The sequence below is a fragment of the Camelus ferus genome, chromosome 35 (assembly GCF_009834535.1).
Source record: "Camelus ferus isolate YT-003-E chromosome 35, BCGSAC_Cfer_1.0, whole genome shotgun sequence".
In the NCBI taxonomy this organism is placed as follows: Eukaryota; Metazoa; Chordata; class Mammalia; order Artiodactyla; family Camelidae; genus Camelus; species Camelus ferus.
This window is the reverse complement of record NC_045730.1, coordinates 20,461,997-20,486,126: the sequence shown is the minus strand read 5'-3', so window position 1 is coordinate 20,486,126 and position 24,130 is coordinate 20,461,997. Positions and strand designations below refer to the sequence as shown.

At 49.1% G+C, this 24,130-nt stretch overlaps 1 protein-coding gene across 1 annotated transcript in view; it reads left to right on the top strand.

Moving 5' to 3' along the window:
• Positions 1 to 23,784, top strand: part of LOC116661539 (la-related protein 4B-like) — a 29,440-nt gene extending 5,656 nt beyond the window's left edge. Inside the window, 14 exon segments of the mRNA XM_032473834.1 lie at positions 3,714 to 3,792; positions 5,211 to 5,347; positions 10,428 to 10,531; positions 11,780 to 11,890; positions 12,913 to 12,966; positions 13,048 to 13,164; positions 13,166 to 13,273; positions 13,717 to 13,823; positions 14,286 to 14,537; positions 17,233 to 17,278; positions 19,875 to 20,039; positions 20,459 to 20,583; positions 20,676 to 20,784; positions 21,760 to 23,784. Coding sequence (XP_032329725.1) covers positions 3,714 to 3,792; positions 5,211 to 5,347; positions 10,428 to 10,531; positions 11,780 to 11,890; positions 12,913 to 12,966; positions 13,048 to 13,164; positions 13,166 to 13,273; positions 13,717 to 13,823; positions 14,286 to 14,537; positions 17,233 to 17,278; positions 19,875 to 20,039; positions 20,459 to 20,583; positions 20,676 to 20,784; positions 21,760 to 22,032 — 1,787 coding nt within the window. The 3' untranslated portion in view covers positions 22,033 to 23,784.
• The last annotated feature ends 346 nt before the right edge of the window (positions 23,785 to 24,130 follow it).

Genomic DNA, 24,130 nt, shown 5'->3' with positions numbered 1-24,130 from the left:
GTGCCATTAGACAAGGGTACTTGCTGTATCTATGGGGGAAATGCCGTGCTTTGTCAACTTACTGCCTCTGTGAACCTGAAGGCACCATTTAAAACTTGGATGTAGTAGTTTACTAAGTGGTGTCAAGTGCTTAAGCTCTAGAAATAAGCCGTCTGAACCGTGGTTGCCCAGGAATCAGATTTCCTTTTCTTGGTCGTTGGAAGTTGTTTCTCCCAGGAGTGTGTGTAGGTATGTGTGCGAGAGAGAGAGAGGGAGGAAGGGAGAAAGAGTGAGTTGGATACTAAATTATTTCCATTTTTGATGTCCTTTGGGTATTGGTAAGAGTTCTTTTGAAATGATCCAAGATTTCTGGAATTGTAATTTAAGCGTATAATATAGGATTGAATTATCAATATCCCAGACCAGTTTGTGACTAAGGAACCCTTTGAGGTGACATTTAGGTGCAAATATCCAGGCTGAGAGACCTGACTTGCACAAGTGATTCTTTAGGAACTCCACAAGCAGGCCCTAGGTAGTAGCTGAGTCTCTGTACTTGGTACGCACGACTCCGCACTAAAAGCCACTTTGACTTTGCATTTGAGAAAGCGCCTCACGTTGGTGGCATTCAGAGCCAGGGTGTATTCCCGCAGTGGGCAGTGAAAGGCCCAGCAGTTTTTAGATTTTGTGAAAAAACTATTGTAGAAACCGAGTAGCCCTAGGAAAGCCTGAGGACTTACTTTGACTTTTTGAGTAGATGATACACACTCTTAACACTTGATCCTAAGTGGTCTTATGTTGAGGTCTGTTGATACGTTGGTATTATACTTATCAAAACAGCTCACTCTTACTCATCAAGAAAAAAAAATCATCTGTTTTTCTTAGGTCTCTCATGATGAAATCAGTGCTCCAAAGTCCACGATCTCTGGATTCCATGATTCACAACACAATCGAATCACAGAATTATGTAGTGTCTCTTTTCTGAATGCTGGGTCTTCAAAAAGTGCTTAAAATTTCAGAGTCCATAGAAAGACCAAATGATAGGACAGAGTTTAATCTCTTTGAACATCTGTGGTAGCAGCCTGAACAATAATGTATAAACGTAGGATGTATTCAGTTTTCGAGACTTCTGTCAGGGGGAGTCAGGAGTTAGCACTGCAGGTGAGTTGGCCATGACGCTGAAGTGCCTCATCATCAGAGGCCAGATCATCTGCTAGGCATAGGTTCATCCTCTTAAGAGCGAGTGAAGCTGTGTTCTGTAGCCGAACCCTCTGGATCCCACCAGCAGTGGGCCCGACTCCGGCTGCTCCACATCCTCACCAGCACTGGATGTAGGCAGTCTTTCTTGCCATTCTCAAAGCTGGGTAGTGGGATCTTACTGTGGTTTTTTCATTTGTATTTCCCTGGTGACTGATGGTGTCAAACGTCTTTTCATGTGCACATGTCTTTGGTGAAGCATCTGTTCAAGTCTTTTGTTCATTTTCTCATTGGGTTGTTCTATTATTGAGTGGAGAGTTCTTTATATATTTTGGTAACAAGTTTTTATCAGGTATGTAATTTGCAAATACATCCCTCCAGTCTGACTTGTCTTTTATTCTCCTAACAGTTTGTTTTGTAAAGCAAAAGTTCAGAATTGTGTCCAGTTTATCAGGTTTTTTTGTTTTGTTTTGTGTTTTGTGGATCTTGCTTTTTGTGTTGTACCTAAGAAATCTTTGTTTAATCTCAGGTCACTAAGGTTTTCTCCAGTGAGTTGTATGGTTTTAAATTTTACATTTTTTAGGTCTGTGGTCCATTTTAAGCTAAGTTTTGTAGTGTGTGAGGTATGAAGCAAAATTCTTTTTTTTTCCCCACATGGACATGCTGCTCTTCCAGCCCCACATGTCAGAAAGACTCTCTTTTCTCCATTGCACTGCCTCTGTGCCTTTGTCAGAATCCTTTGAAGCATGTAGGTTTATCTCCAAGCTGTCTCTTCTCCATAGGTTGGTTTGTTTTGATGACTGTAACTCTTGGAAACAGGTGTGTGTGGTTTTGCTGGTGGTTCCGTGAGGGGAGGTAACTCCAGGCCCTGCTCCCCATCTTGCCTGGAAGCAGACGACCTCCTGTCTTGCTGTGGGAAGAGCAGTTCACACCCTGACACCTCGAGTCTCCCAGTCCTCCGTCCCCAAACCCTTCACCTGCCGTGTCAGGAACCTTCCACGTTGTTGTATCCTCTCTCATGTTCAGTGGAACTGCCCTCCACACCCGGCCTCCCCCATCAGAACTCTCCGGAATCATCTGGACCAGCTGTCTCTGTGCACCTCTGGCTCCCTCTCCAGCCCCGTGTGGAGTGGCTGGGTGGCACGACGGCCCTGTGCCCTGTGGTTTCCTCCACTGTGTCACAGTCTGCCTGACTGCTGTTTGTTTACTGTTTACTTGTTTAACTTTTGATTGCCTCCCACTGAGAGCAGAGGCTTTGCCTCACTGAGGCTGAACAAACAGCTTTGATGGTGCCTGGCACGCAGGAGACATGTAGTGAATATCTGAAACGTGGGGTGTGGAATGTGAATTCACGTGGGTACTTAAAACAGGCCTTTCTGGATGAAGGAGTGAAATGAGATTGTAGCTTCAAGAGCCATTTCTAGTTTTCAGTCTCATCAGGTCCATTGGTTTTGTTTTGTCTTGTTTTTTTGCTGGTGGGGGGTGGATTTTGTTAAAGCTCTTTATATAAAACAAACTCTCTGTCTTTATTTGTTGTAAATGCCCCTGCTTTGTCTTTGCTTTTTGATGGTCTTTGACTTTTTAAAATACCAGTGTCTCTTGTTTTAAAATACCAGTGTCACATGTATTATTGTACCATGAAACTTACGTAGAAGTGTGCAGCCAGAAACTAACACGTCATAAATCAACTACACTTCAGTTTTTAAAGATTTTTTTTTAAGTGTGCAAAAAAACTCTTAGTTCTTAGAATTTAAGTGCTTTTTCTCTCCTAGTGCCACCTTAAAATGGGATCCTGACCTGGTGAGCAGAGTGCTGGGGAGGGCCCGGGGCCTCACCTTGAGCTCAGTGCACCGTCCTGGAGGCCCCGGTCCATGGTAGGTGCTCCGTGTGACCCCCACACAGAAGTTACCCACATGCCATCTGACATCTTAGGAGGGCTCTCCAGAATCTAGTACCAGGTTCTGTTTCTGCTAGAGGATCTGTTCACTTAGTGTTCTCTGGTGGGATCGCTGTATCCAAGCAGTGTCTGCCTTGTCCCTTTGCCTGTCCGGCAGTGTAAGGGCCAGTGTGTCAGGCTGTGGTGTAGACACAGCATAGCCTTACCGCTGCGTGTGTTCAGGATCCCCAGCCTTGATTTTTGGGGGGCCTGTATTTATCTTTTCCTTATTTTTATTCTTTCCTTTATATTTTATTGTCATTTTATCTTGTGTTTTTCTAGGCTACCCGAAAATCTCTTTAGAATTGAGACAAAACGTTAAATAAGCTTATACTCATTTTGTGATAAAAAGCACCTGCTAAACTTCGCTAATAAACACCACTTCTTAGGCTGTTTTTTTGAAACTGTTTTTGTATGGGTGAGAAGGGGTTTTTTGTTTGTTTTTGCTTATGATTTCCTTGTAAAATAGCATTTTTCTTATTTCTCTATCTTAATTGTGCAGATGAATAAATATGTATATTGAAAAATGAGCATTGTTGTACAGAATTATCTGTTTGGTAAATTTTAAGCCATTTTCCCCGAGCTAATCATTGCTTCTGTGTAGGAGGAAATGAATCACAACCAGAAAGCCAGGAAGACCCCCGGGAAGTACTTAAGAAAACATTGGAATTCTGCTTGTCCAGGTAAGGGTGGTGGTGCTGGTGGTGGTGCTTGTGCTGGTGCCTTGTGGCCAAGGTGTTGTGCACTGGAACTGCACACACAGACAGGGTGCTTTCCACGGGAGAAGAGGCTGTCTGTCAGCCTCTGTGTCTTACATCTGTTGATAGGGAATGGAGACTGTTGGCCTGCTGCCCACTGTCCACAGGTGTGTCTTGATTGTTACCTGGGTTGCTTTTGAACTTTGGTTTCCTCCCATCCCCACCCACCCTCAGGTTGTGAGCGAGGAGCCTTGGGGGGGTCAATCTCACAGAGACATTTTTTAGCACACTGAAGTTTGAGGACACGTTTCCTATATTAGTTCTCAAAGTATGCCAAGCGCTGCACTGTGAAGCTGTTTTCTTTGTGTAGCAGTCATATTTTTGTTTTTTCTGTTAAATACAGCAGAATGTGTAGGGTCGCGTTGCGGACCCGGGCGTGTGGGGAGGTGGGGCTGAGTGTGAGGGGACAAGCCAGGTGAGATGCTCCCTGTCAGTCAGGGCGGTTCTCCGGGTGTTCCTCTGGGCCGCCTCTGCCCTCAGACTTGGCGCAGGTGTCCGGTGCGGCTGCGTGAGGGCGAGGGGAGGGGCGCTGTGCTGGGCGCTTTCCACCGCTGTGCAGCCCAGACTGGGACACCGCCTCGATGGCTTGCTGATCAACTCCCCGGGAAGAGGTGCTCCTGCAGGCCTGCCCTGGGCTCCTGCGGCGGAGTCCACACCTGCAGGGCTGCTTGGGGGCAGGGTGCACCCTTGCACAGCATGGGCTTCGTGGGGCCTTCTTTTGGGAGCCAGAGTTCAGCTGTGTGTGGTGCTGAGGGGTTTCTGAGCGCGTGGTCCTCTTTGTGGAAACTCCTCGGGATACCTGCCCTCCTCCCTCCAGGGCTGTCAGTGGTTTAACTGGCCCTGTGGCATATGTGGTTGGCCACATGCACAGCTTTGTCACCCTGGCCGCTCCAGGGGGCTGGGAGGCCAGAGTTGGAGTCCTGGCCTCTGCAGGTGTCCAGCCTGAGCCACAGGCACTCTGGGCACCAGCCTTCCCTGGTGTTTCTGCATTTTTCTTTCTTTTGTTCTATCACTGGATTTCCTTACTTTAAAAGGTTCGGTTTATATTTTTAATAAGCTACTCAAACACTTTGGGACAAGAGATAAGCTATAAGCACATTTGTGAAAGTTTTACCTGCTTGTTGATTGTGATTGTACAAAGTGCAGCATACTTTTACTTTTGCTCTCTCTGCTTCCCCAGATGTCTTTGAAAAAAATTGTCCCAAGGTAAGAGAGGTGGCAAATGGTAGGTGGGGTTGGAATTTAGAGAAAACTTCAAAGCAACACCGTACCACGCTCGTACCTCTTGCGAGGCTTCCTTTTAAAGAAGTTATCAATTAAGAGAGATTGTCTTCTTTCTGCAGGGAGAACCTTGCTAGTGACATGTACCTTATATCGCAGATGGACAGTAATCAGTACGTGCCAATCACCATGGTTGCTAACCTGGGCCACATCAAGAAGCTTAGCACCGACATGGACTTGATTGTCGAAGTGCTGAGGTGTAAGTAGGCCGCAGCCGGCCGAGACGCACGTGGCCCAGACGGCATCTTTCTTGCTGACGTGACCATCAGGTGCTCAGCCATTCGTGAGGAGATACTCGGTGGCAAGTGGAGTCTCCCCTCGCCTCCCAGGCCTTTCTGACAGTCCTGGTATCTGGTGAGGCGCATGGCGCTGGGGCACTGATGGGGCTCCATGACAGCCCTCAGGCGCATCTTTGATTGTGGCCTGTGGGGTAGAAAAGGCTAATGGAGAGGTTAGCCGCTGTGCCACTCATGAAAAATAAACAGCGGTATTCAGAGTAGAGCCGCGTGCGCTTTGATGAGCATGCCAGCTGCTGAAAGAGTTTTTCAGACTTCAGCTTCCTGCCGAAGTTCTGTTCGGGTTTGTTGCATTCTTCCTTAAAAACATCGTGTGAATTAGCTCGTTCCTTGGACATTTGGCAACATCAAAGGAAGATTTAAACATTATATCGAGACCCACAGGGATTCAGGGAGGGTGGGTATTTAAAGTGTGACCTGCCCTGGTTTGCTTTGCAGACAGGCTTCTCGCAACCTAACCATTTTGTTATTTGTAAAAACCATTTTACTGAGGTATAGTCAGCACGTCGTGAACTGTGTGTGTTTAAAGTACACAGTTGGCTCAGTTTGGACCCACATGTATGTTGGTGAAACCCAGTTTCCTTGTGCCCCGTAACGCTGCGCCTCTCCCCTCCCACCCGGGATGGCTTCTACAGGTGTTAGTTTCATAGTAAATGTGTGCTGTGTGGGATTTTTTTAAGAATGGGATGATGTTTAATTCTTTATAAAGTTGCACTTTTTATGATGGGGCTACAAGTATCCAGCTGGTGGCTTCTGCCCCCGCAATTCTGAGCATCTCTGAGGGGCACCCTTCGTGAGGCACGCAGTGGTGGGTGCCCGAGTTAAAGCTACCTTTCTGTGTCTCCTGCCATGACTTTCCATCACTGACTCCTACGCAGGGTGTTCATGTTCTCCCAGCTTAGCTGTGCTGCTGACAGTGAAGACTTTTTCTCGTGCATTTGACTTAACAGCAGTAGAAAAAGATGAACGTCCTATTTTAGAACTTAGTTGGATTTTCTGTTCACGTAAAAAAGTTCTCTATTCCTCTGTAAATGTCATAAGGCCATTAAATTAATTAAAAAAAACCTGGCAAACATGGAAATCCATGAAGTTTGAGTTCTGAAAATTGTACCCCCGTTTCTTTCCCAAGGCAGTGTTGTGCCTCCAGTGGTGCTTTGTCTCTTGGGTCCATTGAGAGCAGGCCGTGTTGTGTGTCAGCTGAGTTTGGTTCCCATCTGACCAGCAGCTTTCTTTACTCTGTTAACAGTCTTTGGTTATTGTTGAGAATCCCAGATTTACTTATTCCTTTCAGGCTGTCCTTATAAACTTTGCTGCCCTGCTGAGGATAATTTCTCCATTGACACTTGGTGGCTGGGAGCATGTTTGGTAACCCTGTGTAGTTGCTTAAAGGAGCCATTTCTGCCCCGGGCAGCCCTGCTCTCCCCTACTGTTTCCCACTTCCTTCTCCAGTACTGTTTCTGTGCGGGTTCTTGGGTTGGAATGTTGTTGTCTGTCCATTAATATTCAGCTAGTTTTGTCCAATTGCTTTCACTTAACTTTTGGACAGAAATATATGTACGTATGTAATAACCTGCATGATCAGAGTAGAGTCAGCATATTACTGTATTAGTTGTAGTTCTGGAGAGGGTGAGCAGAGAGGCTTCTTAAGTTTGAATCTTATCCCCATCCCCAAAATACCTAACATAGAATCAGATGCACCACAGACAGTTGGTAGTACCTTATTTTAATTTGAATATTCTCATGTCGACTGAGTTGCATAAATTACATTTTTAGACTTTTTATAATCAATACATATATAGTGCATGTCACACTGTATCTAATTCAAGTGCTCTATATTTATAGTTAATTTAATTGAAATTGTTAATTTAAAAGAGCTCAAAAACATTTGTCATCAGGGTGTGAATACACTGTGAGCTGCCACACAGTGAATGCTAGAGCGGATAAAATGAACTCGGCATATATTTTTCAACAAGAATAAAATTTAAGGTCATCATGTTGATTAAAAGGGTGTTTCAAATTACGTACAAGGTAATACCATTTGTATAAAGTTTCGGCACATGTAAACAGAACTGTTTTTGTGGATTCAGAGATAAGGGGTAGGAGCATAAACACATGAATAGGACTGAAGCTGCTGACTCAGCGTGTTGGGGGCAGCTAAGCAGGGAGAGAGACTGGCGGAGGCGGGGAGGGAGGGCACGGAGCGCTTTGCCACTGCCTGGTTTTTGTATGGGTTTACAGCTTTCCTTGTTGGTGAGGTGGAGTTTACACACTTCAGATTCACGTGGTGTAAGTGTACATCTGGTACATTTTGACGTGTTTATACACTTGAGGATCTGCCAGCATGATGAACGTGTCAGTCAACCTGCCCCAACCCACCAGAGTTTCCTCCTGACCCAGGCAGCTACCCTGCTTGTTTGTTTTTTGTCACTATAGATTAGTTTAAATTTTCAGGAAAGTGTATATAAATGGAATCAGTCATGAACTGTCTTTTTTCGGGGAGTGTCTGCATTCTTTCACTCGGTGTAATTATTTTGTTTAGTGTCAGTAGATTGTGGCTTTTTATTGCCGAGTCATGCTCCATGGAGTAGATACAGCACAGTTGGTTTGTCTCCCGAATCGGAAGATGCTTATGTCATGGCAGGTTTTGGCCGTTACAGATGAAGTTGCCAGGAACATTGGTGTGAGTCTGTGTGGACAGACGTCCCCGCCTCTCTTGGGTAGGTTGCTGCGAGTGGGAGGTCGGAGCAGGTGGCAGGTGTGTGCGCTTGGGAAGCTGCTGCCTGTTTCTGGAGTGCTGAGCTGTGACCAGGGCAAGCGCTCCCAGCGATTCCGCGTCAGTTTTCCCAGCAGGTGTGGGTGTGTCCGTGTGGCTTCATTTTCTCTCTCCCGGGCGCCCCCACCTTGTCCCCTCCTGTCTTTGAAGACGCCCTGCCGCAGCCCAGCTGACTACCTTGTTTGTTTCGTGGAGCTTGTTTTGGGTATTGTTCCTAAGAAATCTTTGCTAAATCCCAGGCCACAAGTGATTTCTCCTAGATGTTTCTGGGTTTAGGTTTACATTTTTAGATCTGTGATCCCCATAAGCTCATTTTCGTGTATGGCATGAGGAGGATCTGAGTCCCCAGCCCCTGGGGTGTGGGTGTGCGGCTGCTCCCGCCCCTTGTCGGAAAGGCTCAGCCTTCCCCACCGTACTGCCTGTGCCGCTCTCAGTCATTTACTCCGCAGGTGGGGGCTCCTCTCCGGCTGGGGGTCGGCCTGAGTCTGCTGGGCTGTTCTGACACCTGTCCTGCAGTGTCTGGGTGGTGCTGGCTTGACAGTAGGTCTTAGAGGAGGTGCAGAGTTTTCCACTTGCTTTGGCTCTCTGCATTTTGCATAAATGCTTGCATTTCCATGTGAACTTTAGAATTAACATTTTGGTTTTTCAAAAGTGCCTATTGGTATTTCTATTGGGATTACATTGAATTAATAAATCAATTTGGAGAGAATTGACACTGTAACAATATTGAGTTTTCCAATCCACTGACACAGAATATCTTTCCATTTACTAAGGAAAGTCTTAAAATTTTTTCCTTTGGCAATGTTTTGGAGTTTCCAATGTGCAGGTCTTTCATATCTTTCCAGATTTATAACTAAGTATTTCATATTTTGGACACAATTTTAAATATTTTTATTTCAATTTCTGATTGGTGCCAGTATGTAGCAATACAGTGTATTTTTGTGTGTTGGTCTTATACTTAAACCTTTTCTAGACTCACAATTGTAGTTTTTTATAGAAATTGTATCAGGTTTTCTATATAGAGCTTAGCCTATCTGCAAATGAAAAGGTTTACCTTCCTGCACCCAGTCTGCATGCATGTAATCTCTATTTCTTGCGTTACTACCCTGGCTGAGGCCTCCAGGGCTGTGCAGAAGAGAGTGGGGGTCAGCATCCTTGCCTAACCCATCTACTGGCACGAGTGGTGCTGGACGTTGGCATTTTGTCAGTGAGGAGGTTTGCCTTCCCCTTCCTTGTTTGCTGAGTATTTTTATCAGGAATACAAGTTGGATTTTGTCAGATGCTTCTGTGTCTATGCGGTAATTGTGTTTTTGTTTGTTTTCTAAGTCCATTAATATGGTGAATTACATTGTTTAATTTTCTTTGGAAACCAGCCTTATTTACTGAGAAAAATCCACTTGTCATTATATAGTTCTATTTTTATGCTTTGTTGGATTCAATTTGGCAAAATTTGATAAGAATTTTTTATTAATCTTCCTGAGGGATATTGGTCTGTAGTTTTCTTGTTTTGTAATGTCTTTGCTTAGTTTGGGTGTAGAAATGCTGGCTTTGTAGGTTGAGTTGGAAAGTACTCTAAAGTGTTTTGGAAGAGTTTGTAGAATTGGTGTGTTTTTGTTTTTGTTTGTTTTCTTGAATGTTTGATAGGATTGTGTAGAAAATGTTCTTTTTTTCTAAAGTACGCTTTGGTACGCTCTGTGTGCTTTAAGGACTGCTTCTGTTTCATGGAATTTGTCTGATTTACTAGCAGGAGCTTTTCCATAATGTTCCCTCATTACCCCCTTGATAGCAGTAGAACCAGAGTGAAGTTATGTCTTCCTTTCTGGAGCTGGTAACGCATGTCGTCGTGGTGGTGGATGGCCCTGAGCTCTGATAGTGACCTTGATGTGCTGTGACCTGACTGTATGGGATACAAGTTTACAGAGTGACACCAAAAGGCAAAACCTAACCGAAAGGAGATCAGTAAAAGCCGGTGAGGCCTGAGTCAGGCCTGACTGGTACTGGCCGTGTTGACCCGTTTCAAAGGTGCAAAATCTTTTGATAGTTTGTGTTGAACTGTCAGGACTTCTGGTGTTTACCTGTCGCACAGCTTTCTTCAGCGCAGTTAGTAGTACAGTCTAGCACGTCCCCCCAGGGTATCTGTGGTTGTAATGAAATACAGATGGTTGATTTGTTTTAATTTTGTGCACCGTCCTTTTCCCTTCTCTCCACAGCTTTACCTTTAGTCCAAGTGGACGAGAAGGGAGAAAAAGTGAGGCCATACCAGAACCGCTGCATAGTCATCCTGCGCGAGGTCTCTGAGTCCACACCCGTAGAGGTAAGTCGTTTCTGCTCCGAAGGGTATTTGCACTTCTCTGTGGCTTTTCTGCTTATTTCTGTGGGTTTTGGAGGGTGTATTTTAAAGAATGAGTAGGTACAGTAACACTTTTCCCCAGGATTTACACACTCAGAGTGAGAGTGGTTCTCAAACTTTCTGGTCTTGGGACTTCGAGTACACACTTGATGTTAAAAAAAAACAGTTTATGGTAACTTCCATTTTTAGAAATTAAAAGGAGAGAGGCTTAAATATTTATTCGTTTTAAAATAAGAATAATAAATCCACAAGTTGAGACAAAACATATTTTTACGCTAAGTAATTTTTGGAACAAACACTTTTTTGAGGAGAGGGCCGCCACGGGCGCCAGTGTGCTTGTGCTGGTTCGAGCGAATGTGCGGCCTCAGCGCCTTTCTGGGGCCAATTTGAATGATGATTTTTTCTCATTATGCATCATATCTTTATGTTTCTTTGTGTGCCTGGTAAATTTTGAATGCATGCCAGGCATTTTGGAGTTCACTTTATACTGAGTGGTGGTGTTTTCCTGGGCTCTGTGTTGAGGTTCAGTCAGTGGCGGGGGAGCAGAGCAGACGCACTGGACACTCCCCGGCTGAGGCTGGTGGGAGGAACAGTCATGCGTCCCAGAGAGCTCAGGGGTTCCCTCTTGTCAGGTGGCTATTTCCTGCGTGCTGGGTCCTGGGGTGCCCCTGAGCTTGCAGCTTTGGGCTGGCCTGTGCTCGCTCTCCTGGCACCATGGCCTGGGAACCCCAGGCCCTCACTGGGCACTCGGGCTCACTTATACCTGTCCCCCAGGGATTGTGCTTCCTGTGTGGCCTCAGAAACCATTCTTTCTTATATTTTGTCTTTGTTTCCTGTGGGGAGGGTAAGTTTGGTCCATCTTAAGCTGGAACCGAAAGCCCAGCTAATTTTTAAGTTTCTTAAATTACATTCCTCCCCTCCTCCCCCAGTTGCGTGGTTATTGGCCTACTGGTAAGATAAAATGGTATTTTCACGGTAATTGAGTCAGTGGTACATTGGAGGTCAGTAGGTTGTGAGCTTGTTTCCTGTGGCAGTGGGATCCTTACTCTGGAAGCCACACTGAATGCCTAGCCATTTTGGGAGGGTTCTAGACATCAGTGTGTTTGGCTTGTCTTCTAAGCATCTGTCATTCAGAGTGTGTCATTTCTGTTTGGGGAGGACAAATGGCGGCACAGCTGGGAATTTAATTAACTTCTGACCTCTTTCCTGTAGGAAGTAGAAGCACTATTTAAAGGAGACAACTTACCGAAGTTCATAAACTGTGAATTCGCCTATAACGATAATTGGTTTATTACATTTGAGACAGAGGCAGACGCACAACAGGTGAGCTCGCTGCCCCTCCCCCCCCATCCCACCCCACTCCACCCCACCCCGTGGAGCACACTAGCCGCTGGTACACAGTGGGCCTCTGCGCCTGCGGGCCACTCTCGTGCCACGGTGCTGGGTTTGAACGTAAGTGCAGAGCAAACCAGAGCAGGTGTGTGTGCAGACAGTTCTGTAGCAACGTGAAGAGTGCAGGCATGACTTCCTAAGGACGGGGGATGCTGACAGCGCAGGGAAACTGGTTCTGCCCTTTCACCTGTGCAGGAAAGTGTTGGGGCTTTGAACCTAACCCTGACGCTGCAGGGCAGTGTCGCACTGCAACGTCCTTGAAAAAGCGTCGAGAGGCTCTCTGTGGGAGACAAGGAGTTCAGGGGGTTCCCTTCCCGTAAAGGAAGACTCTTCCTTAGGGAGACATGCGCCCATGTAGGGAGTGCCCTGTATGTGGTACCAGGTCTTGTCAGCGAGACTGCTGGGGCTCGGGCAGAGAAGCCAGGGTCTGAAGGCTGGGTTTTAACTGGGTGAAGGGAAGAGGGCCTCACAGGAACAGAGAGATGGGAGTGGGGAGAGCCTGTCTGGAGCAGCACAAGCCCTCCTTCCCACGTGGGGCGGCTCAGAGCCCTCGGGGTCGTGGAGGACGTGTGGAGAAGGAGGAGGTTCGTAAATAATGACTTGAACACTGTGATCTTCACTCTTTCTTTCCCAGCCTGTGTAATTCCAGGTGCACGTTGGGATCATTGTTTCCCCGGGTAAGGATTCTTAGCCTGTGATCTGTGGGATGCTGTTGTGGTTTCTGTTAATGCTTAGAAAGCTGTATACAGATATTGTTTGTGAGAATTTTTGACAGTTCCGTAGCCTCTATCAGGTTCTTTTAAGGAGTGTGACCCAAAAAGGTCAAGGGGTACTGTTCTTGGTCACGTCCACCGTGTGTTAAGTACACAGTTCCTTATTCGAGGCACTGAGTTGTCAGTTCGTCTTATTCGTAAGATTAACACGTTGGTATCACGGATGATTCTTGCCCTCAGGCGTACAAATATCTGCGAGAAGAAGTCAAAACTTTTCAAGGAAAACCAATTAAGGTAAGCAGGACCTTTGGTTATACTTTGTTTGCAAATCAGTGTTCTTTAGTATTCTCACAGAAGCTTACTGTTTTCACACAGGTGCGGATAAAAGCAAAGGCAATAGCTATAAACACGTTTTTGCCGAAGAACGGCTTCCGGCCCCTGAACTTGAGCCTCTACACGCAGCAGCGCTACACGGCCTCAGTTCTACTTGCCTTCGTTCTACTTGCCTCCGGTCTACAGCGCCCAGCAGCACTTCCCTCTCTACAGCCTGGTCGCCCCCCAGGCCTGGTCAGCCACACACAGCTATCTCAACCCGCCCCTGGTGAGTCCGGCTTCACGTGGGGCTCAGGCAGGGACACCTGCCCCAGCGCAGCAGCCCTCATGGTCGGCTTATTGGGAGGCACGGGGGCTGGCTGCACACACTGAATGCGTTTTGTGTGATGTGGTCCAGCCCTTTGCCCAGGTTGCCTCCCTCCAGTCTGGCGTTCCCTAAGCTGTGTAGTCCCTCGTACAATGCAGAATGTGACTGCACGTTCCAGGAGAGCTGGGGCACTTGCAAGCATGAGGGGTGCAAGGAGGTGCATCTGAAAAGGGTTTTGCAGTGGGCTCCCAGCAGTGCAGCCGAGAAGACACTCCAGCGGGCCTCACCCTGCTGTGCCTTTCTCGGAGTGGACATTCCTTGCAGAACGTGGAACAGAAGTGACCCAGGTTGCCACAAGGTGCAGCACTAACCAACTGAAGTCTCTTTGTTCTTAATAAATCTAGGTAACTCCATTTCCAAATGCTGGATTTATAAATGGGTTCACGTCTCCCACCTTCATACCTGCAGCATTTCCTCTGGCCTCCCTCAGACAGTACCCTCCAGGAAGCAGGCAAGTAATATGAGGTCACCGCCATACTGTGTGCTTTCAGAGCAGAGCAGAAACACGACACATGGAAAACCTTGGCAGTCCTCACCACGTGCTCGAGTCCCCCTGACACTCGCTGATGATAGATTTGACCAGCGTTAATGTCCATCAGACATGAAACACCCAGAAGTGTGGGATCACGCTCTCTGAGGATTAGACCCTCAAATATGTGCTGTGGTGCCTGCAGAAAGGACAGGCTCACTGGAGACAAAGGCTTCTGGGGACCTGGACCACAGCCAAGCAGAGCATTGATGTTGTGTTCAGATTGGCATTATCAGACATACTATGAGTTAACAATGCTAAATAACACTTTTTGTATTTTTTTCTAAATAGAACACTTTTGCCTAGACATTTGCGTATTAGCATGCTCATTTTGTGACTCTGTGACCGTTCTAGAGCTGAGCTGTACAAATGCTTTATTTATAGGAACCCTAGTAATTCTCACCCGTGCCATGCCATCCCCAGTGCAGAGAGGGGGCCTGGGCTCCTGGAAAGTTCTTCCATGTTTACCTTCACTGAGGATCAGCTGATTAATGGTGTCCAGAGCCCACAGATGAGGCCGGCAGGTCAGCCTCAAGCATGGGCACAGACCCCTCCAGCCTTCGCCAAGAGAGACGCAGGGCCGGGGCGCGTGGAGCCGAGCAGTCTGGAGCTCTCCCCTGGCTTAGGTAGAGGAAGGTGAGTACTTAGTCTTTGCTGATCAAGCACCTGGTGTTTTATAAACTGTTTGTAGTTTCAAGTTCCATTCATTTAGGTGTGTTCTGCAATCATTATTTTCAAATCCATCACAGAAAATCACATTGAAGGCTGTAGCCATCAGAGGTTTTGTGTGATTACTCAGAGGGGTAACTTTCAGAGCAGGGACTTGCTGGTTCCCTCTTTTTGGTGATAGGACACCGTCCTGTGAGGACTGGGGGTGGGCTGAACTGTGTTAGGTCCCAGTCATCCTTTGTGGGGAATTGACCAGACTCCGTGTTCTATGAGCCTGTGGTCGCCCTGCCTCACTCCTCCTCCCACTGCAGAGTCATACGGCAGGCAGGCAGTGAGTTGTGTGGGCGGGCAGACCAGCGTTTAAATTCATATTGAGCTTACTTATAAACAAGAGCTGTTCCAGTTACGTGGTGCCGCTGGCCACATTTAGGGGAGGTCTCGCCTGCCCCTCCACGGCTCTGGCAGGTCCTGCACAGCCTGCCCCTCATGCCCTCTCCCCACTCACTTCCATGGGTGCCACTCCCTGTCTCACCCTCTGCCACTCACCCTTCATCGGGGGACAAGATGGGAACGGGGAGGGGTGCGAGGGTTCATCAGTGATGTCCAGCACGGTCTTGACAGGTGGAGGCTGGCTTTATGCATTTCCTTCCCTCAGCGGTTAATTCCAAATGGGCTGCCAGGAAGGACTTGCCCTCTGACCCAGAGCCACAACCAGCACTTGTTCAACCTGCCTAAGGTTTTTTTTTTTACCCACTTGGAAAACTTTAAGAACAATTTCTTTGTGTGTTCTGTACAGAGCAGATGGGACCATGTCTGACACACAGAAGCCCCTCTGTCAGGCACCTGGTGTGCACCCAGGGCAGTGTGGATGTCCGGTTCGCCATGGCTGGGTGGAGTTGGCATGGCCGGGGCTGCGTAGCATCAGGAAATTGGACATGAAGTTGGCTGGACAGGCACTGGAGGGCTGAGGGGCAGAGGGGACACTGAGGAAGTGCAGACGCAGCGACCTCAGGAAGCAGGCTGCTGCTGGGGGAACGGCGTGGGTTGTAAACTGAGGGGCCTGGAGCAGGGCCTGCAGAGCTGAGGCTAGGCCCTCAGAAAGGTGGTCCTTGGGCGCAGTCAGGGCTGGTTGGAGATGGTGCGGGAAAAGCACCACCAGGACTCGTTCCCAGGCCTCGCCATCTCCCTGGGCATGGAGCGGGGCCCGCAGGTGCAGAGCCACTGCCCAGCGTCTCCACGGTGGGGGCAGGCCTGCTCTGTCCACGCATCTCAGGCGGTCCTGCCACCACTTCCGTCTTCAGACCACAGCAAGACGCATGCGGTTTGTCCAACTTGTGGAGACCCCCTCCAGTGAGGGGTCGAGCTCCCCCCAAAGAGTCTACACCAGGACTTCATCCACCACCAGCCAGACATCAGGAAGGGGGAATGGTAGGCTGAGGTGCCCCGGGATGTGAAGCCAGCGGGGAGGGGCTGGTCAGGACGCCCTCATGGTCCTTGTTTCCAGACCAGGCCTCGGGCTCTTCAGGGCTTTTCAGCTGGAGTGTCGTTCAGACGCAGAGGGACTACCCCAAGGCCACAGATGTGGATGAGGGCAGGGGGGCAGCCCAGGCCGAGACATGCTGCTTCTGCCGGGGTCGGGGTGGGGGTCTCATAGTCACGCCCATCTTCATGACTTTGTGCCCGTGCACCACGGGCAGAATGTTCCTCAGTCCTGTGGCATCCTGTGGGAAGGCATGTAGTCTCCGGGGGCTATTTCTGGACTAGTTTCTGCAGGAGGGTGTGGCTTTGGGCCAGAGTCCTGGAGGCCTGCACTGTGCTTCCCCTAGCGGGGCGGCCAGGCTGTCCCTGCTCAGCACAGGGGTCACCCTCTGACACCTTAGGCCGTCTTGGGCAAGGCTGCTGGGAGGTTCTCTGAGAAACAAAGGAGTTAGTCGAGATTATTTCTAAATTTCTTTCTAGTTTATGTAATACGGCCCTTAGGGAGCCTTTGCTTTCAGTGAAATGACAATGGATAAGGAAGTAAAAGTAAAATTATGAACTGGAATTAGTATGTGGCTTGTCAGGCCGTGGAAGCCCAGGCATCACCCACTAGGTGTTCATTGCTGCGGTTTTGGCTGCGGCGTGTGGAACGGCTCTGCTGCCTGTGGGTGTGACTCTGCAACCTGGGAGCCCAGAACGGGGGTGTAAGGATGGCAGACAGGTGTAGAAAGCACAGGGGCTCCGCGACCTGCGTGGTTGGTTCAGCCAGTGAAGGCTGTTGGCCCAGAGCATGAAGGCCGGGGCAGTGAGTGCCTGCAGCTGCTTGGGATCTTGGTGACGACCATGCAGATGGGCGTTCATCACCGCTCTTTAATGGTTCGTCTTTGTAGCTCAGGATCAGATCTTACACGTCTTCTACAACTGAACGGATACTCAAGTATTTACACGCTAACAGAAGTTCCAAATGGGAAAATCCTTTCAGCGTGTGTTTTATTTACCTTGATAGACCTCAGGTTTAGTCCATTACTGTAGGATGTCTGTTTTGCTTACACTCGTTAGAGTTGGGAATTTAGAATCGGAAGTCATCTGTGTAAAGGCTGAATATACGTGCACTACCTGTGTGCTCAGTGAAATATGTTGCAAGGGGAAAAATCTAACAGTCCTGTGCTTTCCTCTTCCCTAGGAAAAACTCCTTTGGCTTCCAGAAGAAGAGCGAGGAGAAGTTCACAGTGAGTACATCTTGCCGCGCTCGGGACACTGAGCCTGGTTTACACTGAACAGACTTGAAGCGTAATTCAGTCAATTAAGGCATGAGAAGGAGCTTTTCAAAAGCGGTTTCCTCGTAATACGACGTCTGCCAGATGATAATGGACGGGTTTTGATGCTCTGAAGAGAAGGCGGTGGTGGCTGGTTTCCTGAGGAGCCCCCGGTGCCCGCATGTCCTGTGCAGGTCACAGGTGCAGCCAGGGCGCGGTGTGCGCACAGTGGGGTCCGCCTGCAGGTGTCTAGCTGGGTTCTTTCTGTGTGGTAACCAGGTCACCTACTTTGAAATCCCTGGAGTTATGAGTTTGGACACACAGAACAGACTTCCCCTCTGTAGGAATTAGCTCATCAGTATTTTTGATTCACAGTAGCTTACTCTGTCCCCACTATGTAGGGAGTATTTTTGATACACAGTAGCTTACTCTGTCCCTACTATGTAGGGAGTATTTTTGATTCACAGTAGCTTACTCTGTCCCCACTATGTAGGGAGCATGCCTCCTGCCATAACTCACGGTCGTGACAGACCCAGAAATGAGTGATGATTTATGCAGGTGGTGGGTACCTGAGGCGTGGTCATGTCTGCTGGGGGTGGTTGAATGGCCCCTTCCGTGGGGGACACTCTGCAGGGCTCTGGGGCGGGTGCGTGCGTCCCCACATGGCCAGGCGGGGTGCATGAATTTGGACGCTGGTTGTAGAGGGCAGGGAAGGACCTTGAGGAGATTCTTGGTCTCACCCCGAGCCACTGAGCATGTGCCTTCTCCTCACAGAAGGTGCCAGGTATTTGCCTGGAGCTTGGAAAGGGCAAATTGGTAGAAAATGAACACCCCTAATTCTATCACATTGGTCAGTTCAGGCCAGTTTTCGGTGAACCCTTTGGTAAGGCAGTTTATGTCTGTTCTTGTTGGAACCAATGAATTCCTGTAACATTTGGATGAACAAGTCTGTGTCTGATGTCTCCTCAGACACTCGTTACCTTTCAGTCACTACATCACCTTCAAAGGTGACATTTTTTTTCCATTGCCATTTCCATTTCATTCTGTTTTGCGTTCCGTTCCCATGTTTGGACCTGGAGCCGCTTAGAAGCCCAGCACGTGGCGCAGATGTGTGTGTTCAAGAGTGGGCCTCTTGTTGCGCTGGGTGGTCTGAGGGCCTGAGAAACCAGCGGTGGGTCCCAGACTGTGTGAGCGGGAGGCGAGGCCCAGCCTGGCCCGTGGCACCAGGGGCAGCGCTGTCTCTCTCCTAACGCTGCTGAGACCCTGAAAATGCTACACACATCTCCTTCGTTCCTGGAAATTGAGACTTAGTAAATTTTTTTCAAGTATGTTTTCCTAAAAATGTGTATTTTCTAAAAAGCTGAGTTCACCTCAGAAACATGCAGATGTTTAAAATAAAGCCTCTAAAAATTGCTCTGAGCCAGTGGAGTCTGAGCACGAGCTTGCCGAACTGCAGAGCGTGCAGCGGCCTCGTTCCGAGGGCTCGTGCCTGCCCGAGTCGGGCTGCCGCGGGCCCCAGTGGCCCTGAGGAGATGAAGGCAGGGGCCCCGGAAGACAGGGCTTCATCAGTTTGGGTCCGCTTTCATCCTCACCTGCTCTCCTCTGAGTGCTAACAGATCCTTCTCCAGATTTTCCTTCTGCAGGGATGGTCTTCCTGTTGGTGTAAGTTTCTGGGGCAGGTTGGCCCTTTCAGGCTTCATGGGCCCTATGAGAGCCCACGTGGCCCACGGCCCACCGCTCACTGCGAACGCCCCTGCTCTACTGAACACAAACGCGGTTCCCTGTTTGCTCCTTGTCCCTTTCAGCCAAGGAGCGGGGTGCTTACAGAACGGCGTCCAGCAGGATGACTAAGTGTTCAGTAAAAATACGTCACTGCCTTTCTCCTGAGACCTTGGCTTACAATCATGCTCAGATATCACTGCACTGAGTCACTGTCTTGCAGTCGGGACGTGATGAGACTCTTGGCAAACACCATGCTCTTACTTCCTGATTAAAATACAGGGCATTTCAGTAAGTTAGTTTTCAGATAACTGAAGCCCCCTCCCTTTTTCTGTTAAACTGTTTCTTTTAAAGGAAATCTCTGTAACATTTCTTATGTAAGTTGCAGGGGGCTGAGAGAGTGGCCTCTGTTTTTCTTTTACTGTTTCCTTTGTGACTTAGATTCCAGACTCTGCTGTAATAACACGGAACTTGTCAGGAGTGAGGAAGGTGAAGGCTGGACTCGGGCTCTTCTGCATCTGGCACTTTGCTGTGTCCTGCTGGTCTGTGTCGGCTGCCAGAGGGTCTTGGTGGCCGTACAGATGCGGCTCTTAACCCCCATCTCTGACCGTGGCTGCAGCAGCCCTGAGGTTTCATCTTCTCAGCTCTGCCCTTGAAGAGCTCTTGCCTAACAGACGAGCTCTGGTCAGGTGACCAGGGCTTGGCATGGTTGGACTAGCTGTCCATTTGGCAGGCAGGTGTGGACACCAGGAGACTGGGGACCAAGCGTGGGCCTCCCTCACCTGCTGTGTTTCTCAGCACCTTCCTGCCCGTCCACCCCAGGCAACTTCATGGTGTTCTTCTCTTTCAGAGGAGTCAGACTCAGTCTCCAACACCACCCAGGCCTCCATCCCCCAGCTTTGAATTAGGGCTGTCCAGTTTCCCCCCGCTGCCCAGGGCAGCAGGGCATCTGAAGACAGAGGATTTGTTTGAGAACAGGCTGTCTGGATTGCTCACAGGATCGTCCAAAGAAAGGGTAAGACCCAGTTCCCACCCTCTGCTCGCTGACACCTACCCAGCACCTATGTGGGCTCTCTGCTCACCTGCTCACTTCCACATGCACAGGAGGCTCGTTATGTGCCGGGCTGTGCTGGGCACTATGCTGTCAGGGTGAACCGATGACTTCCGATGCCTGGCCAGTGGGGAGGAGGGCTGCAGCTGGTGGTGCTGGACCACAGAAAAGGGCCTGGGACGAGATACGTCGACGGCTGCAAGAGGATGGAGGCGGCTGTGGCCTGGCTGTGTTTCCAGCTTTGGTCTGGGCTGAGCACACCCGTCCTCAGGGCAGGATCACACCTGGGCTCCCAGCACTGTCAGCCACATGTTTGTCATTACGTCTGAGATCTCACAGACGCTTGTCTACCGGTTGTAAACTGTTTTTCCAATGGTTTTCAGAGCCTAAACGCAGATGCCAGCACGAACACTCTTCCCGCGGTAGTCCCCCAAGAGCCCTCGTTGCCAGCCCCCTGTGCCACACCCACCACCATCGAGCACGCTGCCTCCCCCGCCCGCCCGCCCGAGTAAGTGCCACCCTGTCCCCATCCCCACGTGTCCCCGCTGGGCTGCCCGTGGGCGGGGCACTCACGGGCCCTTTTGGGTGGCACTTTTGCAGGGATCCCAAGGTGGCGGAGAAGCAGAGGGACACCACAAATGTGGACAGACTTCCTCCTGTCCTGAGTACAACCGCCAGCAAATCTGTGCAGGTGAACGGCGCCACCACGGTAGGTGCCCCACTGGGCACTGTGCTCTGTCCAGGGCGCCCTGCAGGGTGCTGGCACTCGTGACTGCCCACTCTGCTCATTTCTCCTGCCACGGCCAAGGGTCTCCTAGCCTCGGGCTCCGGAGTGGGGCTGCCTTCCTGAGTGGCCCAGGGCTTGCAGCTCCGGGATCCGCAGGGCTTCTGGCCACCTGAGCATGTTGGGATCAGGGCCACTGGCCCAGCCCAGCCCCAGGCCGCAGGCCCCTCCTCTTGTCTCCTCCTCTGGGTGCCGGTTCCGACTCTTTTCTGTCTGATCTGTGTTGTCCTCAGCTTGATGTTGGGTGGGCTTTAATCATCTGGATTTGGAAGTTAAGCACTTCTTGTCCACTAGGTTTTCTCATAAGTTAAAGTTATTTTTAAGTTAATAAGCAGGTGGTGGAGGTGACGTAGCTTTAAATGTTCTCTTCTGTCTTAGCCTTCATCCTCCACTTACCTGCAAGCCCTGCTCACTTTTTAAACCTTTTTAAGTCTTGCCCGAGCCCCAGCCCATGGTCGTTGCTAGATGCCCTGGAGCCGTGTTGCAGTTCACCTGCCTTGCATCCCTGAGGCTTGCACTGGGCTGCACAGGGTGTCTGGCGTGGAAGCACGTGCTGCCTCTGTGTTTCTCTGGGCGTCTGGTGTCTTCGCCTCCTTTCTGGCTGGAATGTGGCTCAGAAACGCCAGAAGGCCAGAGGCTGGAAGGAGTTCAGTCGGCACTTAGCACCCCCACACCTTTTCCAGTTTTATCTGTTTTTACCAGATATTTCTAGAGTATCTTGGAGGGAAAGATGGGCTGCAGTGGAAACTCACTGTTGAAATGTGGAAACTTTTTATTTAAAAGTAACAGTACTTTTGAGTGTGGAGATTTAGTTATAGTTGAACCTCTTTGACCTTTACCTCAAGTGACCTTGACCTTCGCATGCTGTCCTGTAACCCCAGAGCTGTGTCTGCTTCCCAGGAACTGAGAAAACCCAGCTACGCAGAGATCTGTCAGAGGACGAGTAGGGAGCCGCCGCCATCCCCACTGCAGCCCCCAAAAGAGCAGAAGCTAAACACTGTCGGCTGTGGGAAGGAAGAGAGGAAGCTCGCCGAGAGAGAGCCCCCTGCCCCCAAGTCCAGCCCGAAACCACCCAGAGACCAGAGGAGGCCACTGGGGCGCCGGCCCTCGCCCCCAGCCGCAGGGCAGCATCCGCACAGAGAACAGAGCACCCTCCCCAGGTCCCCTCAGTGAGTGCCAAGGTCTGGCGGGCTGCGAGGAGCTGGGGTCGCCATAACGAAGCACTGTCCCTCTCGAGGTGGGAGTGAGCTGCTGATTAGGAGGTTGCAGTGTAGATAAGGCCCCCGAGGTGCCTGCAAGTTATTTTTCTTCTATGAGTCGGATTCCCCCCTCTTGAAAAAAATCTATTTTTCAGGATTTAATTAATATAAATCTTATTTTAGGTTGGTGCTTAATTGGAGATGATGCATAAGTCTGATTTTTTTCAGGATAGAAAATGCATTTATCCTAACAAATTGATATTTTTTATTAAACCTCCGTGTGACTATGAATGCAATCTATATATATAGTGAGTTTTTCTAAATTAAGCAGAACTATGCTACTTCATTTTTTAAAATAACTGGTTAGCAAGTGCGTATCTCTAAGATGTCCAGACCGACGGATGAGGCTGAGGACAGTGGGACTGAGGCGCGGGGCAATGCTGAGTGTAGCCCGGAGGTGGGATGGGTCAGAAGGCGCCGCACGCTGGCCTGGAGTTGTCCATCCATTCACAATCTTGACAGGGGTTCTAGCATTTTCTTAAGTCTAGCCCGTTTTGATCTCCTGGGCAGAGTGACCCTGCAGAGCGCCCCGAGAGCCCTCCTGTCCTGCCAGCAAGTAACCAGCTTCTCACTCCAGTCTCAAGTGTCTGTTACGTAAGATAAACCCAAAGCACATTGTGAATGGAACCTACATGAGAACATAAACTTTGTTGCCCACTGACACATTATCGCAAAATGATACCCTGATGTTGTCTTACTCCCGCGAGCTGGCAGGGAGGGTGTGGAGCCTGCTCCCGCATTGGCCCGTTGCCGGGGTGCCTCCCCATCCCTCCGCACCGGCGCGCGGCTCGGAACATTCCTGAATTGTGAGAGAAAGTGTTCGTGGTGCCCGTGTGGTTGTGGAGGACCAGGTTCCCGCTCTCTTCCCAAGACGAGGGTCTCATAGACCCTTCTGGAAGTGCTGCTCTCAGAAGAAACACGCAAGCACTAAAGCTAGCAGTTGATAAAGTTAAACATAAGTTGTTTTGTTTTAAAATACCTAAATTTTTCCTTTAAGTGTGCTAAGCAGCAGACGTTAAAATAAGAATATTTCCTGCTAAATGTAACCATACAGTTTATTCCACAAAATGTTATTTAACAAGCCTGAGGTTTTTTTTTTTTTGAAGATGATTTCCATCCAATATTTAAAGACTTGAATTTTATTTAAACTTGAAAATGACTTTGCCTTAATTTTGTATAGGACAGCTTAGAGTTCATGAGACCGGCCCCTGGGTTGGCGCGAGTGGTTGCCGCTGCTCAGCCGCGTGGGCCCTGTGTCGCTCGGGCTGCTGAGTGAGCGTGCTGCGGGACAGGACGTGGCGGTGGTGCTGTGACACCTGGAGGTCCTAAGCAGTTGGTCTTTCTTCAGATTGTTGAGAAATCCTGTAAATGCAAATAGTTGATACTGTATTAAACATGTGCACTTGGGAGTGTGTGGTTTGCTTGTACAGTTGTAAGTAATCAGAATGTATTAAAAAGGTACCCTACAGAGAAAAATCTGATAAAAACTGATATATTATAAATGCTGCTATTGAACTGGATGTAGATAAACTCAGTGTTGTGGTTTGAACATTATTTTAATTCGTTGAGGTTTTTTCTTTTTCTCTTGTACTGGTGTGTTGGGCTGACTCTGCCTCTTTGCTGCTGCGAAAGGGAGATGAAAAGTCTTATTAAAACCTTCGAATGTTTTCATGCTCTTCCTAAAAGTATGTAAATATGTACTAATCACAGCTAATTTGAAAGGGTTTTTGAGGTATAATCCAGAAAGGAGAAACTGGCAGGATCTCAAGTGAAAGTAAGAAATGAGTCTACTTAGAATCACAGGCGGCTCGCGCGACCCGCCCGCCGGAGGAAACGGCGTCTCCCTCGAGCAGCGCCTCTGTCCTAGCGCGAGGCCTGCACGGCACCGTGCTGCCGGTGCCCCAGGAAGGAACGGGGGACCTTACTTCTTTGTGGTTGTGAGATTGCTGGCTGAAAGATCAGAAATAACTGACCTCCTGCACCCAAACTGGTGAGTGCTGTAGAAGGAGTCG